Source organism: Sinocyclocheilus rhinocerous, unplaced genomic scaffold, assembly GCF_001515625.1.
Source record: "Sinocyclocheilus rhinocerous isolate Xijiao unplaced genomic scaffold, SAMN03320098_v1.1 scaffold278, whole genome shotgun sequence".
Lineage (NCBI taxonomy): Eukaryota > Metazoa > Chordata > Actinopteri > Cypriniformes > Cyprinidae > Sinocyclocheilus > Sinocyclocheilus rhinocerous.
The window spans coordinates 900,992-919,542 of record NW_015664178.1 but is presented as its reverse complement, the minus strand read 5'-3'; the positions used below and the strand labels follow the sequence as shown (position 1 = coordinate 919,542).

At 37.4% G+C, this 18,551-nt stretch overlaps 2 protein-coding genes across 2 annotated transcripts in view; one reads left to right on the top strand and one right to left on the bottom strand.

Annotated features, from left to right (window-relative positions):
* Window positions 1-9,981: 9,981 nt before the first annotated feature.
* LOC107729653 (very-long-chain enoyl-CoA reductase-like) lies at window positions 9,982-16,878 on the top strand. Its single transcript, XM_016540293.1, has 13 exons — window positions 9,982-10,058; window positions 11,980-12,030; window positions 12,124-12,175; window positions 13,291-13,335; window positions 14,136-14,239; window positions 14,311-14,426; window positions 14,537-14,642; window positions 14,820-14,892; window positions 14,972-15,015; window positions 15,151-15,208; window positions 15,290-15,378; window positions 15,469-15,514; window positions 15,752-16,878. Exons 1-13 carry the CDS (start codon window positions 10,035-10,037, stop codon window positions 15,877-15,879), a joined length of 936 nt encoding a protein of 311 aa, XP_016395779.1. The 5' UTR covers window positions 9,982-10,034; the 3' UTR covers window positions 15,880-16,878.
* LOC107729654 (retinal-specific ATP-binding cassette transporter-like) overlaps window positions 16,835-18,551 on the bottom strand; it is a 44,957-nt gene continuing 43,240 nt past the window's right edge. Inside the window, 3 exon segments of the mRNA XM_016540294.1 lie at window positions 16,835-17,158; window positions 17,531-17,780; window positions 17,897-17,989. Of these exon segments, the coding sequence (XP_016395780.1) occupies window positions 17,042-17,158; window positions 17,531-17,780; window positions 17,897-17,989 (460 nt within the window). The 3' untranslated portion in view covers window positions 16,835-17,041.

The window sequence follows — 18,551 nt, the reverse complement described above, 5'->3', positions numbered from 1 at the left end:
CGCATGGTTCAATGCACGCCTTTCTTTGTAAATAACATCATGTAATCTTGCTTCTCGACCGAGAGAAACAGCCTGTGACATGATAGATGGGCCGTAGAGATGAAAGATGCTTAATCACATAAGATGTTTTTAAAGTCTGGTGCATTTCAAGGACTAGATGTTCATTCCCTGCTATGGTAGATAAACCTAATCTAAAGTCTATTTTGCTGCAGCAAAAGAGAAGCGGTCAATGAAAAGGAATGCAGTGGCAGCGGCCGGCTGTTCATCTGATTTGTTTTTGTCATTTTAGTCCTCATCAGACGGTCCTCTGGGATTGCTGTGTTCAGAGGAAAGGTCTGTGGGTCTGGCCTGACCTAACGCGCTAGTGCCATGGTAACCGCCAGTAAGAGGGTGATGAAGGCTTACCGAAAGCTACAGGCAAGTCTTTCTTGAAACACAAACATAAAAACACTTCAGTACGATTCAGGCTGTCAGGCTGTCCTCCATCACTCTCATGTAGTGCCCTGCTTTGCCTGTGTTTGCCTCAAAGTATCTGTGAGGTCATATTGCTCCCATACTATATTGCAGAATATAAATTTTTCCTGCATTCAATTATTAATTTAATTTATTATTGCCTATACTTTTTGAACAAAATTTCAAACGGAAGAAATATTAAATAATAAAAAAAAAATACAACTTATACTTAAAAAAATCTGAAAAAAGAAAAATACACAAATTTGAAATATAAATTAATAGAATTTAACAAAAAAGGAACACATATTTGAACTAAATAAAACAAATAAAACACTTTAACACAAATACATATAATGATTACTTAAAATGCACTTAATTCTCTCCCTCTATCTTTGCCTCTGAATTCTTGTTATTATTTATTTATTTATTATTTATTTATTTAATTCGTTCAATCGTAATTTAATTAATTCGTAAAGATACACTGTAAAAAATGACCGTGAATTTTACGGTAAAAGACTGTAAAAATGTTACAGTAAAAACCTGTTAAATGGTTAACGGTAAATTCCCCTACTATATACGGTGAAAAACTGTATATGACATTACTAAAACCTAAAACGTTGCTACCGTATTTTTTACGGTAAAATTCCGCAACCACAAGCTGCCGTTTTTTTACCGTAAATTTTACGGATTTTTTTTTTACAGTGTACACTTTCGAAATGAAATAGAAATTCACCCAATTTATTTTCTAAATGCATCTTATTGATCTTATTGTGATCAATTCTTCCATGCATGTTAACTTTATTTATTTATTTATTTATATTTATTTTTTTATAATCCATTTAGCTTGGATATATGTCACAATATGGAAGAAAAGATCTCTTGTTATTTACAGGCTACATGTTGGTCACCTTCTACATCACTGTCTGGATAATACAGTACACCTTAAACATAATTGGCTAGCTTATATTTTAAATATGCTGGTTGATCAGACAGTTTCTGACTAATTCATTGTGTTATTTAATAAAAACTGCAAGCTTTGATTGTGCAGACTTGGGCCAGTAAACAATCACCCAGTAAGCAGATTGATATTCTAATGTTTTTCAGCCTTGGCGTTCCTCTTGCTAATGATTAGCATAGCTAAGTTCAGCTGAGGTTATTTGCTTATATCTATCTCATTCAGCACACAGCTCTGGCTGTTCCGCACCTCCACCAAGCTGAGAGAGTTTGGAGCCCATCCAGACATTCAATATGCCAGGAGGAATGATGTACTCCGACATAGCAGGTGTGGAGGAGCTCTAGGTCTCTCTTGCTTTGACTGAGGGATCCTGCCACGCTGTTAATAAGAGATCGACTGTCATGGTTGACCAGGCTGGAAGAAGCAATGACTTCATCATAAAACAGTGAGTGGGGACTGACCGAGCCTCAGAAAATGGGCCACAGAGAGAAATAGAACATGATGCATTCAACCCTCGCTATTCAAAAATATGAATGAATGAATGAAACTAGGCTTGTAAACAGCAGACAGAATATCAAGCATGCACACATTTGAGTGCTCAGATCACTGGCTTCAGCTTCAAGTGGCAAAACCTGGTTTTGCACATTATTGAGTATAATTAATATACCGTACATACAAATGTCATTAGCAATTTATTTGAGTCTGCATTTAGGCCTATTATTTTGTAGCAAAAGATTTAAACCAACAAAACTGTTGATAATACAGTAGCATATATTTAAATTGTATTTGTTTAAGGAATAGTTCAGCCAAAAATGTAAATTTGCTGTAAATTTACTCACCCTCAGGCCAAAGATGTAGATGAGTTATTCTTCATAGATTTGGAGAAATGTAGCATTACATCACTTGCTCACCAATGGATCCTCTGCAGTGAATGGGTTCCATCAGAATGAGAGTCCAAACAGCTGATAAAAACATCACAATAATCCACACCACTCCAGTCCATCAATTAACATCAATTAAAAGCTGCATGTTTGTAAGAAACAAATCTATCATTAAGGCTTTTTAACTTTAAACCATCACTTCTGGCCAAAATAGCAGTCCATAACTGCCCATTATCCAAAAAAAAAAACTTTTTTGCATGCATTTTATATAGTATTCAACTGAACATGTTCTCTGTCTGGATCATTTTTGATGGTATGGAATCTATGGTTTGCTTTTAACTCTAAATGTTTTGCTTTTATTTCTAAATTGCTTGAGAGCTCACTAACAGAGCATAGTTTGATAATCGGATCCAAAGAGATATGATGGCTCTCTTAACTGCAGATGTGCATTACAGCAGCTCTTTTAGAGCCCTTCTGGCTTTGCTTTTGCTACAACACAGGAGTATAGCTGACTAGACTCACCATTTTATCATCCTCATCGTGTGGGGTATCTGCCTGCACGTAAACGCTAATGGCCACACAGTGTCCCCAACTGTCACCCACCCCTGTTTTATCGTATTGTGACTCAGGCGCCTCTGGCAATAAATCTGATCACCACCAAAACACCAACAGCGCTCTACACATTTCACAGCGTTGGGTGCCTCAGTGCAGCACACGACTGCTCGCTTTGCATGCAAATGCAGGTGCACAGAAGAAGGTGGGGTGCTTAGAGAGGATCGCAGGTTTTTCCCTTGCTCAGCATGCTCACAAAAGGACCAAATGCCTGTGAGCACTCATATGTGAAACCGCAAAGACAGACGCAAATTATTGGGAAAGATTCAGGAGTTTAAACACAAGGTGTGCGGGCAGAGTAATTGAGTAATAAATCACCGGAATTCTGGCTGATGCAAGTTACTGAAATAAGAACGTCGGTTAAGAGGCAAATGATTTATAAAGTTGCAAAAGACTTTTCAACTTGCCAGAATTTGGGGTTTTTGTCAGACAAAGCCAGATAAAAGAAAGGAGGTCAGTCTGTGATGCACGTCCTTGTGTATTAGAAAACACAGACGTGCCATTGTTAGATGGTTTAGAGCCTGCGGCCTCTCACAGATGGAGATGTTAGCGTGACTTTGTGGGATGAAAGATATTGAATGTTTACATCCTCTTTAAAAAAAAAAAAAATTCAATCCTTTAATGACAGTACTCTTTTTCAGCCAAAAGAAGAAAATAAATCAGTTGGGAAAAAAATCCTGTTATTGGAAATGGAGGAGAACATGAAATGAGTCCAATAAAAAGCTCCCTAAAAACGAGGAACACTAGAGGGATTTCCCTGCAGTGCCAGCTCAATAACATTAATTTACAAATTAAGTTAAGACCCTTGTACTGACGAAGGAAAACTGGCGTGAAGCACAACGGTTGCTTTTAATGCCATATCAGCTCTTTTTATTCACGTCGGTCTAGGTGACATTAAGATGAGGCAGCAATTAGCCTTCTTCGGGCCCTCCATGAAAATTTAATTTAGCGCTCCATCCACTGCAGCCAAAACGCACATACCAGGAAACACTCAGCACCTCCGATCTGTATGGATTTTCTCTAATGAGCCATCTTAAACGGCACAATGGAAAGCAGACAGATGGTGAGGGAAGCAAATGAACAGGTGTTGGTGAGTTCGGATGATGAGTTCAGGCAAAATTACTAGAGAGATGTGAAACAAAACTCTGACACTTCACAAGCCTCGAGATTGAAATCCTATCAGATATCAAAACAGAGCAAGAGACGGCAGACATCTCACCAAAATTAAAGGGAATAGCAGAGAACATGAAGGCTTATGGAAATGCAACAAAGCCATGGGGTACAACAAACACCATCATACATAATAAATATCATAAATTACCCCAAGGCAGCACCAGCATAATACATGCTCAAAACAGATAGCAAGTGCTAAAAAAGCAAATAACAGACTGCACATTTGAATTTTTTTCTTGAACTCCCAGAGAAAATGATCTTTCTATATGTCAATATATCCATTAATCAGAATGATGAAATTAATTATTGAAAATGCACAAATTAAAATTTAATCTTCATAAAAGTGCCATTATTAGAGGCTTTAAATTTACTATTACATTGTAGGATTGAGTTTTCTATTATTTAAGATAATCAGGATAGATTTAAAATCCAAATTGATTCCTTACCTGGGCAACAGGTAATTTGGTAATGCCTTGAGATGTTTTTTGAGATGCTAAGCAGATAACGAGCAACAAAAATGTATAATATATATATATATATTAATAATAATTTAAGATGCAGATGTCGGCTGATTAGCATGACCGAATTAGCCCCTGTTGGTAGATGCCATATAATTAGAGCATCTAGTGTGCATTCAAAATTAAACAAACTAGTCATGCACCAGCATAAACTCACACTGAAATCAGAAATGTGAACTGATATCTCCAGGTAATATAGAGATGTCTTAGGTCACCATATCTTCAGAAGGCCACTTTCTAATTTCCTCCATGGGTGACCGGTGTCAACAATCACAGATGTTTTAACAATATTACAGCACCCTCTAGTGGCAAACTTAATAAGCACTTCTTAATATCAAACAGTGTGATAAAAGATCTTTTCCTGCTCGTCTCCCTTGTTTCTAGTAAATCCACTAATACCTTTATATTTCACGCTATTTGTCAGTGAGACACTCGTGCAGTTGTTACACAGCCCTTTATCAAATAAACACTCTCCGGGCTGTACTTGTGTGCTCATTTTGCCCTTGAATGCTGAAGAGGAACTCTCTGTCAGCCGACTTCCTGTTCACATTCACTGAAGTGGCCTGAGTGCCTTTGGCAATTCAGAGAGTCTCTTCATCTGAATTTCACAGCTCAATAGCAGCTGGGTCAGAAATTCTGTGAGGGGGGTTTGCCTGTGTGGCTGAGCAACCACAGACGTGAAAAATATGAGAAATAGAGGATCCCCATCATGATAGGAGAGCTAATCTGACCTTGAGGGCAATCTTAGAGATGTCACCAGGACTCCTGATGAATAAAAATGAATCTATCTATCTGTCTCTCATCTCCCTAACTGTCTTAAGCTGCGTGTTTGTAAGAAACAAATCTATCATTAAGGCTTTTTAACTTTAAACCATCACTTCTGGCCAAAATAGCAGTCCATAACTGCCCATTATCCAAAAAAAAAAACTTTTTTGCATGCATTTTATATAGTATTCAACTGAACATGTTCTCTGTCTGGATCACTTCTGATGGTATGGAATCTAAAGTTTTCTTTTAACTCTAAATGTTTTGCTTTTAATTCTAAATAGCTTGAAGGCTCACTAACAGAGCGTAGTTTGATAATCGGACCCAAAGAGATATGATGGCTCTCTTAACTGCAGAGGCGCATAACAGCAGCTCTTTTAGAGCCCTTCTGGTTTTGCTTTTGCTACAACACAGGAGTACAGCTGACTAGACTCACCATTTTTTCATCTTCATCGTGTGGGGTATATGCCTGCACGTAAACGCTAATGGCCACACAGTGTCCCCGACTGTCACCCACCCCTGTTTTATCGTATTGTGACTCAGGCGCCTCTGGCAATAAATCTGATCACCACCAAAACACCAACAGCGCTCAACACATTTCACAGCGCTGGATGCCTCAGTGCAGCACACGACTGCTCGCTTTGCATGCAAATGCAGGTGCACAGAAGATGGTGGAGCATCTGTAGAGGACCACAGGTTTTTCCATTGCTCAGCACGCTCACAAAAGGACCAAATGCCTGCGAGCACTCATATGTGAAACCGCAAAAACAGATGCGAATGATTGGGAAAGATTCAGGAGTTTAAACAGTAATTGGGTAATAAATCACCGGAAGTCTGGCTGATGCAAGTTACTGAAATAAGAACGTCGGTTAAGAGGCAAATGATTTATAAAGTTGCAAAAGACTTTTTAACTTGCCAGAATTTGGGGGTTCTGTCAGACAAAGCCAAATAAAAGAAAGGAGGTCGGTCTGTGAGGCATGTCCTTATGTATTAGAAAGCACAGACGTGGTATTGTTAGATGGTTTAGAGCCTGCGGCCTCTCACAGATGGAGACGTTAACATGACTTTGTGGAATGAGAGGATATTGAATAAGTTTGTTTACATCCTCTCTAAAAAATTCAATTCAATCCTTTAACGACAGTAGTCTTTTTCAGCCAAACATAGGCACAAAAGAAGAAAACAAATCATTTGGACAGCCCCCCCAAAAAAATTTGAGAACATAAAATGAGTCCAATAAAAAGTTCCCTAAAAACGAGCACACTAGAGGGATTTCCTTGCTGTGCCAGCTCAATACATTAATTTACAAATTAAGTTAAGTCCCTTGTACTGACGAACGGAAACTGGCGTGAAGCACAACGGTTGCTTTTAATGCCATATCAGCTCTTTTTATTCACGTCGGTCTAGGTGACATTAAGATGAGGCAGCAATTAGCCTTCTTCGGGCCCTCCATGAAAATTTAATTTAGCGCTCCATCCACTGCAGCCAAAACGCACATACCAGGAAACACTCAGCACCTCCGATCTATATGGATTTTCTCTAATGAGCCATCTTAAACGGCACAATGGAAAGCAGACAGATGGTGAGGGAAGCAAATGAACAGGTGTTGGTGAGTTCGGATGATGAGTTCAGGCAAAATTACTAGAGAGATGTGAAACAAAACTCTGACACTTCACAAGCCTCGAGATTGAAATCCTATCAGATATCAAAACAGAGCAAGAGACGGCAGACATCTCACCAAAATTAAAGGGAATAGCAGAGAACATGAAGGCTTATGGAAATGCAACAAAGCCATGGGGTACAACAAACACCATCATACATAATAAATATCATAAATTACCCCAAGGCAGCACCAGCATAATACATGCTCAAAACAGATAGCAAGTGCTAAAAAAGCAAATAACAGACTGCACATTTGAATTTTTTTCTTGAACTCCCAGAGAAAATGATCTTTCTATATGTCAATATATCCATTAATCAGAATGATGAAATTAATTATTGAAAATGCACAAATTAAAATTTAATCTTCATAAAAGTGCCATTATTAGAGGCTTTAAATTTACTATTACATTGTAGGATTGAGTTTTCTATTATTTAAGATAATCAGGATAGATTTAAAATCCAAATTGATTCCTTACCTGGGCAACAGGTAATTTGGTAATGCCTTGAGATGTTTTTTGAGATGCTAAGCAGATAACGAGCAACAAAAATGTATAATATATATATATATATTAATAATAATTTAAGATGCAGATGTCGGCTGATTAGCATGACCGAATTAGCCCCTGTTGGTAGATGCCATATAATTAGAGCATCTAGTGTGCATTCAAAATTAAACAAACTAGTCATGCACCAGCATAAACTCACACTGAAATCAGAAATGTGAACTGATATCTCCAGGTAATATAGAGATGTCTTAGGTCACCATATCTTCAGAAGGCCACTTTCTAATTTCCTCCATGGGTGACCGGTGTCAACAATCACAGATGTTTTAACAATATTACAGCACCCTCTAGTGGCAAACTTAATAAGCACTTCTTAATATCAAACAGTGTGATAAAAGATCTTTTCCTGCTCGTCTCCCTTGTTTCTAGTAAATCCACTAATACCTTTATATTTCACGCTATTTGTCAGTGAGACACTCGTGCAGTTGTTACACAGCCCTTTATCAAATAAACACTCTCCGGGCTGTACTTGTGTGCTCATTTTGCCCTTGAATGCTGAAGAGGAACTCTCTGTCAGCCGACTTCCTGTTCACATTCACTGAAGTGGCCTGAGTGCCTTTGGCAATTCAGAGAGTCTCTTCATCTGAATTTCACAGCTCAATAGCAGCTGGGTCAGAAATTCTGTGAGGGGGGTTTGCCTGTGTGGCTGAGCAACCACAGACGTGAAAAATATGAGAAATAGAGGATCCCCATCATGATAGGAGAGCTAATCTGACCTTGAGGGCAATCTTAGAGATGTCACCAGGACTCCTGATGAATAAAAATGAATCTATCTATCTGTCTCTCATCTCCCTAACTGTCTCTCTGTCTGTCAATGTTTAGTATCCACAGAGGTTGCAGTTTCTTCAGAATGGCAGCAGATGCTGTCATGGACACTGAACGTGGTCAGCACAGCAGATATGTGATCTCTCTGAAGTGCTGGAAGCTTTCTGAATACATGCCTTGCACTCAGAGTTTGCTGGGCTGAGACCAAGGGCCCTCTGCCTCTGCACTACACTTGAACAAAGAGTCAAGCTTCAATCACCATGTCTAAGCCACTTGACGTGACTAGACTCTCTTGACAGCAAAGACAGAAAAGGCTGTAACTGTGAAGCACTGGTAAAACCTGAAATGTATCACATGATAAAGGTGGAAATAATTGGGAATAAATGCAGCAAAGTTTATGTCATCTCTTTTTTTAGCTGCTTTGGCTGTTTATATATTGAAGAGTTTATTGTTCCAAAACAGTCTCATGGCAATTCTTACTTGGTTTTTATGTTTTGCCAAATTGGTGGCTAATTTGTATGAATTTCATTCTTATGTTTTTATACGACATGCTTACACGATCTGGTGGTTAGGTTTAGGGATGGACTCTCATGATTTCTTTCTTTTTCTTTTTTTCTAAAAAGCATGCATTTTCATTTTTGTACAAATCAAATTGTACAAATTCATATGAAATGGCCATCTAGTGAAATACTTAAGACTTTAATCAAGTTTAATATGACTTTTTAGTGGGTGCTGTGAGAAGACTCCATTGAAACTTTTTGTAGATCATTAACTTATTTATTCATTTTTACCTTTTTAGTTTAGGGATTACTACTTAAGGATTTAAATATTTCATTTTAAAAATCTAACAGTGAAAGTCAAAACATCCTGACTTGCATAAATACTCATATATGAATACTCTTTCTAAACTAGAACTGATGAGCAGACAACCAACAATTTCAAATATCTACAGATTTAGTTATATCCATCTGATTTCAAGAAGGTCATATTTCTTGCTATGTCTGACACAAAATGCTGTGGCATATTGATGTTAACAATCTTGCCAATATGGCTACTTAATCTCAAGTTAAAGACTAGACTTAAGTTAAGGAAAGGAATGTTTTATTCCCCAGTCATTCACAGTAACAGCCCTTTAGATGACACAGGGGATCAAAACACTGCCCTGAATACATTTCACTCATTAATTTCAAGATGACAGAACATCACAACACACTCCTGAGGGTGTTTTCTATTTTTAGCCCAATGGACAGTGGAGGGCTTGAAGCATTGATCTCCATTTGAACGAGCTCCAAACTGAATGATTGATTTATATTTTATTTCCATTTTTTTATTTTCATAAAATGTTTGTATCTTTCATCATTTAGCATTATTATTTACATTTTTAAAAAGTGTTAATCTAAAACACAGTCTTTAATCGTCCATTCACAATTTGAGGGCCTGTAGACACATCTAGGACAAGATTGCAGACCAAGACTTCTCTCTCTTCAGATAGAAAGGGCAAGAGATTAAAGAGGGAAGAAAAAGACAGAAAAAAGCAGAGGCAGTAGGAGGGGGAGAGTGTGGGAGGGGAGATGGAGAGTGACGGAGGAGGGTTAGAATGGAGAATTAACACTGGCATTACCACAGGAAAGGACGGAGCAGCCTGACCAACTCTGGGGGACCTTACATTACGTCAGACGAGGGCCCCGGAATGAGCAGAACAATATTTTTTGAGGTAAGGCATCAAGTTAATTAACAAGATTACATGTTTTTGTACAAACTTTTAACTGTGGGTGTGGAGGGCAATGAACTGGGTTAAAAGACTAAAAAGCCTCATTCTCATAGTCAAAAGGCAAAGAGGAGATCCTTCATTGTGTGTGGGTTTACTGAGCTATACTTTGGAGACAAATTTGAAGATGTATTTCAAAACATGTAGGTAGTTGTCAGGCCGTTGTTAGGCGTTCTCATTAGGTTTATTCAAGATGAACAAATCCGTGATCTAATCATAAAGATGAGTGACAGTAAAAGTGCTATGTTACTATATGTTAAGCTAAATAAAAACAATTTAAGTTTAAGCATTTTTTAAGTTTGTTGAAAATCAATCGTCAGTTCCTCAAATTGGGTTTCATACTGTAAGAGCAAATTTGCTGTACGCCGGTTTGCTTTAATTTTACACTTGCTGAACATAAACAAGTAAATATAATTCAGCACATAACCGACAGGCCTGTCATCTGTGGAGGATTAATGACCCTCTCAGGCATTTCCACTGCCTACTGTAACACCACCAGAGACTGCTGTGCTATTGATTAACACACACACACTATATAATCTAACATTAAACAACTTCAAAATTAAATGTTCAGAAATCAAACATTCAAATGTCCTGAACTGGAGTAAGAAGTAAACAAAGAAAGAAAGAAATGAAAAACCTCAAACAAAACAAAATCTTTCATAGATACAGAATTATGTTATGTTTTGAGCCTGGTACAGTCCTCATCATTACCGCTGTGTTTACAGTACTGGGGGGGATGGGTATAGCAGAGGCAGGACGTCCTGTCAATAGCACTCAGAAATTCAGAGAGTGCTTTTATTGATTACTCTGCCTGATTGAAAGCAGGACAGGTTTACTGCATAGTCTTTATAAATGAATATAACAATGAGTAAGTCACATATATCACTATATAAGAAATGTACACATATAAAATATAAATTATATGCAATAGATAGATGCCTTTTCAACAAATATCTGGCATAAAAAGTGTAAGAGTTTCGAAAACTCCCTGTTGAATTTAGACAAGTGGATCAGCATCAGATGCAACGTGCGCAAGTATGATCCCAGACATCCCTATCTGCAGAATAACCTCAACCATTCCACTGGGATTCTTTCTTTAAGTTGAGCATTAGGCTAATCCTGTGTGTCCATTAGACGATTATTACACACTAGCCAGTATAAGAGCAGTTTCAGGTTGACAGCTCTGCTGAGCTCCACAGTATGTAGTGCTTTCAAGGCAAATTGCAGCAGAGCCAACTCACAGTGTGTACTCTGTAGATCAACGCTGACGCCTTTTAATTAAGATTAAAAAGATCCCTGTACTGCAAACCTTGGATGCATCCTTGGATTTCAGAGCTCAGACTGGTCAGAAACAGACAATGGTGGAGATTCAATGTTTGTTTTTGGGATGATTGATGAAGTGAATACAATGAGCTAAGCAGGGACAGAGCTGTCAAAACAGAAGCTCTGATCAATATAAACAGCGCCTCGACTGTGCCGTCCTCATTAGGTACTCTTGGGCTTCTCGGATACACTTGGAAAACTGTGTCAGAATGAAACAGTTTTGGGTGTTCACTCACAGCACCTTTTTTGCGATCACTCAAGGGGAAACATGTTGCAAATTATTCCTAAACTCTACTTATTTCCTATTAATATGAAACTATGTTAACAGCATAAGAATTTATTGCCTTTCTCGGTTGTCAGTTTTGTGATGCATCTCTGAAGCAGAAAATTCTGGGTGAAGTGATGGGCAGCTTCACCCTGAGGCCAGACCTTCACTAAATTAACTTGATTTATGTTGATTGAATTAAAAAGTAAGTATGCTTTGTAGTGTCTGTGCTGTGCAGCTATTGACCCAGCTGAATTTATGACTCTAATCTTCTAGGTCGAAATACTGGACTCAAAAACCAAAGAACAGCTCTGTTTTCTTGACAAGGTAAGCAGATTTTACCTCTTACAATCAAAGACAGGGACTGCTGAGCTCGGCCAAAACTTAATGGTCAATTGTTTTATTTTGTTTTTAATGCAGGTTGAACCCCATTCAAGCGTAGGTGACATTAAGAGTTTGTTTCACAAGTCATGTAAGTTTTACCCCACAATGGCATTGTATTGTAATTTTACCTAGTCAAATATGAAATATTGGTCAAATTTTTCCTCCGCTGATGTGCGCCTGAGTCCTGGTCAGCCTGTCAAGTGTAATATTGCAATAATGAACTTATGACTCATAAACAAGTGCATGGATATTAAACAGGCCTACTGATTTTAGTTTCAATTGTTGTGTAATTTTACTGGTATACTATCCATCTTATTTTTCAACTTGGAATTAAGCCATTTTTTGTGAATGTGCGAGACTTCCGGTTCATTAGCCGCTATAGGGAAATAATGAGAAGAACGTGCAGTAAATGTAAAACTGTTTGCACTACATACCGGTGTGTTCATACTTAAGATTATACATTAAAATAATATGGTATGACACTAGTTTGCAATATCAAGCAGAAAAACGAGCTGTTTTGTACAGCTAAAAATAGCTGGAAGTGAATGACACCGGAAGCCAGACACATTACAATTTACAAATGGCCGCGCCAGCTCTTACGGAAAAATAAGGTAGATAGAAAAGCTTCCGCTAAAATAGTCCATTTACAGTGTACAGAACATTCGACCTAGCAACAAGATAAATACTGTAACAATACTATAGTACTATTAATGCTGAAGTTATTTTCAGTCAAATCGATACCTAAGACACAAAATGGCGCCAGTTGCGTTTGCATAAACAGTTTTCGCAGTGTCAGAGGAGAAGCCTGAAAGTAGCGCCGGTGTAATGAACAAATTGGTCTTAGCGATTCTATTGGCTGAAAGGACTTTTAAGGAGTACTCTATTCGGTACCTGATTGGTTTGCAGTTCCCTGGACGAGCTGTGGACGAGCTTGCTATGGAGTGACGGTTAATATGAGGAAATCTCTGACTGCTGAATCCCGCGACCAATCATAATCAAGTATTCCAGAGCTCGCATAGCTAATAATGAACAATATGTAGGAACAGGTATTAATAAACGTAATGTTTATCAAATGTTACGTCTATATTCTTGAATTTAGCATTTCATTTATCCTCAAGTCTGTTTTTATGAAAGTGGGTTGTAGATCTTAATATTTGATACATAATATGTAATAGCCTATATTTGTATCTTTCTCTCTGTCAGATCCCAAATGGTATCCAGCTAGACAAGCCCTGAGGCTGGACCCCAGTGAGTATGAGGAACTCATAATACATTGTGTTCATTCAAAATGTCATAACTGGACCTTGAAAACGTTTGACTTCTCTCTGGCGAAGTATGCAGGACTTCTCCAATCACTTAGTCCGCTTAAACCCCGCCCCTTCTAGCTTGTGTTGATCTGCCTCTATGTTTGAGTGCAACTCCCACATCTCAAAATCCAACAACCAGTACATTCCGCTTAAACCCCGCCCCTTCTAGCTTGTGTTGATCTGCCTCTACGTTTGAGTGCAACTCCCACATCTCAAAATCCAACAACCAGTACATAGAACCAAGTCTCCATCCTTTTTTCTTTTTTGTAATCTGCTACAATCGGATGTTTCTTCATGACAGTTTCAGTGTTACAGCTAAAATATAAGTCCTTGCTTTTCTGAGGTCTGTTTCTTTAGAGATAACCAAGAAAATATTTAAGGACTTGTTTATTCCTTGGGTAGAAATGGAATCATAAAAAAATCTTTCATCTGCTCCATTTCCACCAATTGCTAAACCCACACACTGAATTGAGGGATATTATTCATCTAAGCTACTTTTGAAAACTAACCAGATGAAGACTTGGTAGACAGGATGTTACACAAACATTGTGGATGTTCTCAGATGTGCCTTGATGTCTTGCTACCTCTAGCGCTTTTGAAGGCAGCATTTTTCAGGTTTCAGAAAGCAAGATAAGTGCTATCTGCCGAGAGCTGCTTTGATGCAGCGGGACCCAAACCTACGCTTACCTAAAACTTTAACACTAGCTATAACAAATCTAGTTCTGCATTTGTGGTTTTTAGAAGGAAAAGCACTGAGAAATGATGACCTGCTACAGAATCTGCCTGTCGGGACCTCAGCGACCTTGTATTTCAGAGACCTTGGCCCACAACTGGGATGGACGATGGTAAGTGATTTGCAAAATGTAATTCTGACAGTATCCATCATACAATCTTTAAAAGCATCAATGATCTGCAGGTTTTTCTGGCGGAGTACATAGGTCCCCTTCTGATATATCTCCTCTTCTATTTCCGCGTCCCATACATCTATAACCACAAATACACCTTCACCTCCAGCTCTCATCATGTGGTCAAGTACATTCTTCAAAAAAATTTCCTTTTTTGTTCCATGGAAGAAATAAAGTCGTATGGATTTCGAATGACATGAGGATGAGTAAATAACACAATTTGTATTTTCTCTTCAGTTTGGCTTGTGCTTGTCACTCTTTCCACTATATCAAGAGGCTATTTGAAACAATCTTTGTGCATCGGTTTTCTAATGGCACAATGCCTCTCAGAGCCATTGTAAGGGTGAGTGTTTGGTCTCACTGGACTGGTTTTCTACTGTGTCAGAAATACAGTAAAACAATCATTTAACACAGTTCAGTTATTTTCTGAGCAATATGACAAACTGAACAATACTATTATGATTAGGAAAACTGCAAGTGTTGAATCCTCAAAGCTGAAGCTAATTCTCTGAATTCACAGAATTGTGCGTATTATTGGGGTTTTGCAGCATGGTTAGCATACTACATCAACCATCCTCTCTACACACCACCATGTGAGTACCAGCGGAGACAAATCTTTTTAATAATCACTTCAATTTAATAATTAATTCAACTTGTTTTTATGTTTTACAGCATATGGAGAGCCGCAGGTCAACTATGCACTAATGATCTTTGTGGTATGTGATGTTTCTGGTTTAATAAACATACTATAGGTTACAATAGTATCAAAAATCTGGTACCACTAAAAATCTAATATAACCTATTATGTTTGGACCACATTCTGTTTTAAAGATAGATTGTTTATTTTCCAGTTATGTGAGGCAGGTAATTTTTCCATCCACTGGTCACTGAACAGTTTAAAATGTGAAGGTGGGTGAATTATGTCAAATTTCTATGGCATTACTGTAGATCAGGATACTTGCGTATGACCCCATTTTTTGTTGTTTAAAGGTGCAAAATGTTGCAGGTTCCCAAATCCATCTAAAAACCCTTTTACGTGGCTTTTCTTCTTTGTTTCATGTCCCAACTACACATATGAGGTAACAGCACCATTGTCATAATCAAATATATAACACTTCCTCTACCACCTCCGACTGGTCAGTCACCTCTTTGCTTACATTTTTCATCAGGTGGGTGCTTGGGTGGGCCTGTCCATCATGACCCAGTGTGTGCCAGGTGAGCAACTGCCATCAAACTTTGTGATTTTGATATATTTGATATATATAATGAGTTTCAAAAATATATATTATTTATAAATATATATTAATTCATGTTCGTTTTTACTTAACGTTTTTGATATTTTGTTATAAATAAAATAAAAAAATATATATATTACTATTATTATAGAAAAATGTAAATGTACAATCTGTGATTTATTTTCAAAAAAAGTTTTTTTTGTTTTGTTTTTTGCAGTGGCTCTCTTCACATTTGTAGGTTTCATTCAAATGACCATCTGGGCCAAAGGAAAACACAAAACTTACACCCGGGAGTTTAAGGACTACCCAAACCTCCGCATGCCAATCCTCCCTTTCATCCTCTGACATTTATATAAACCAACTTCAGGTCAAAATCCAGAGACATTATGATTTCAGCTGAGAGAACTAGGACACATCTGAACAGCTGCATGTAAATGAAGCCGATTTATGGCACCCTCTGGAAAGGATTATGAAGTTAAATCCGCTTTTCAACAATATCTGACAGTTATCATGCAAGATGATGTCGAACATTGTTGTATTTATAATGGTATGCCACTTGGGATTTTAAATAAGCAGATTTGTAAGAATTTGTGTTGACGCGACATATTATTGTTGGTTAAATCATTTCCACAACTATCCATGTGCACTGTAAACCAACTACTTCAGCATGAAAGAAAATTGTTTTTCCTAAACAGAGGGAGTTACACTAATTAGCTACAATATTTATTAAAAACAATATTTATATGAAAATACTGAACTTTTGGGGTGAAATAAAAATAATTTGTTTTACCTGAAATCTCATTAACTGGTTCAGATGGTTATAAAATACCAATCTCGAGTGATACTATTTAATAAATATTTCCAGACTGTATTGCTGATGGTAATGTTATTGCATTCACTCTTGTCAAAGTGGACAGTGAGCAATAAAATTTTTAATAGTATTATTTTTGGGTATTTTTACAAGAAAGAAAGAAAGAAAAACCAAAATTAACTTTGTACAATTCCTTGCTACCAGCTATTTCTAGTCAACAAATTACAAAACTGAACATTCAACATTTGGTTTAATTACAACACTTGTTTGTATGCTACACTTTTGTAACTTGGCAAGAATTATTAAAGCCTTAACTTGCAATGCATCACAATGTAATGTGCATTTCAATAGCAATAGCCTTTGCAATAAAATCTATTGCATCATTTGATTTGTTTTTAAAATAAAATTCTTTGTATAAAAGTGACATTGACATAATAAAGTGCTACAGTATTCATAAGACTAACTTAGTCCAGTTCCATCTGCATTTTGTTGTGGTTTGGTTGCATTTCTATTAAAAAAAAAAAAAAAGCCAAGCAAAGAAGGTGTGCAAAGCCGTTACTGCGTAAACGCTCAGAAGTCTCAAACTGAGTGTTTGGTAAAGAAGAAAGAAAATCTCCTCTTCTTTTATGACTCTTTTGTGTGCCCTGCCAGATGACTCCAATTGACCTGCTCAAATGACCCTCTTCAGTGAAGATTTCAGGCTTTCGTTTTCACTGGAAAGACTCTCATGTCCCGCCGGGCACCGGCTGCCTTTGGGTGCAACACAACGGCATCATCTTCTCCGGATTGCTGCTTTGCGAAATTCACAAACACCTACAGGGAGTGAAACAAAGAGAGTGAGACTACATAAAGAGCCAAATTGCCCTCGTTCCAGTGCATTTGTCACATGCAGGCTTGGAAACAAATGGTGGCGTTCACAAGACGAATGGATGCTTGTGGCAATCTGACCCTGAACTGGACTGTTGTATTCTGTGCTTGTCTAGTTTGGGATATCATGTCCCAGAAGGAGGACAGCACCATCAAAAAGACTGCTATACCTATAATAGTTCTCCCTGTTTTGGACTACATCAAGGGAGTCATACATTTTCCAAGCTTAAATGTATCACATAAGGAGATACTGACAAATATTTGAAAATCATGAAAATGGTACAGGTTGATCTAGGCCAGCAGGGTCATATGAAATACCTGGTCCAGTGTTGTCTGGGACACTGAGTAATCTTCGATATTCAGCATTTCTTTGTTGGCCAAGACTAGCTGGAAGATTCTGGCCAGGGAGGAAGAAGCGATCTCATACTGTAGAGTATTATAGTGTTTCTCCCTCTGAATGCAGCCTGGAAATGTGCTCTCCATAAACGCTTCGGCCGGATTCAGATCTGGTACAGTGCCGGCTTTGGCTGCTCTGATTTTCATGGTGACCACATATCCATCACCAAATCTGCAGGGAAAACATTATAAGAGATGTTCAGAGAATAGATATGCAAATACAAAATATTTTGCACTGTGTAAAATTGAAATTTTTATGTGAACATTAGTGAAAATTTGTGATTTTACTTGTATTTGAGGTGCTGGATTGTGCCAAGACACTTGAATGTTCCGTTCACCATGATGGCCAGTCGTGTGCAGAGAGCTTCACATTCCTCCATGCTGTGCATAAACACACACACACACACACACACAAACATTATTTATTTATTATACTTAAACAAAAAAAACGTCTTTATTATTCTTTTTTATTATTTTACATAAAACAGCATGAAATGGTGATCACAAATAATTTAGCTTTTGTAATGTGTCATATTTTCAAATGAAACATAATACTGAACTTGAAATTATGTATAGTGGGACTGTAGCTCGATTTGATAGGATTGTAAAAAAAATAGGCTATGATATTATTGGCTCTTATTTTTTCCCTCCAAAAAAATGAATAAATATATTTTAAAATGACACACTCTAAATTGTGCACAATATCACCAGATATATGTGACCCTGGACCACAAAACCAGTCTTAAGTCGCTGTGGTATATTTGTAGCAATAGCCAAAAATACATTGTTTGGGTCAAAATTATCCATTTTTCTTTTATGACAAAAATCATTAGAATATTAAGTAAAGATCATGTTCCATGAAGATATTTTGTAAATTTCCTACCATAAATATATCAAAACTTAATTTTTGATTAGTAATATGCATTGCTAAGAACTTTAAAGG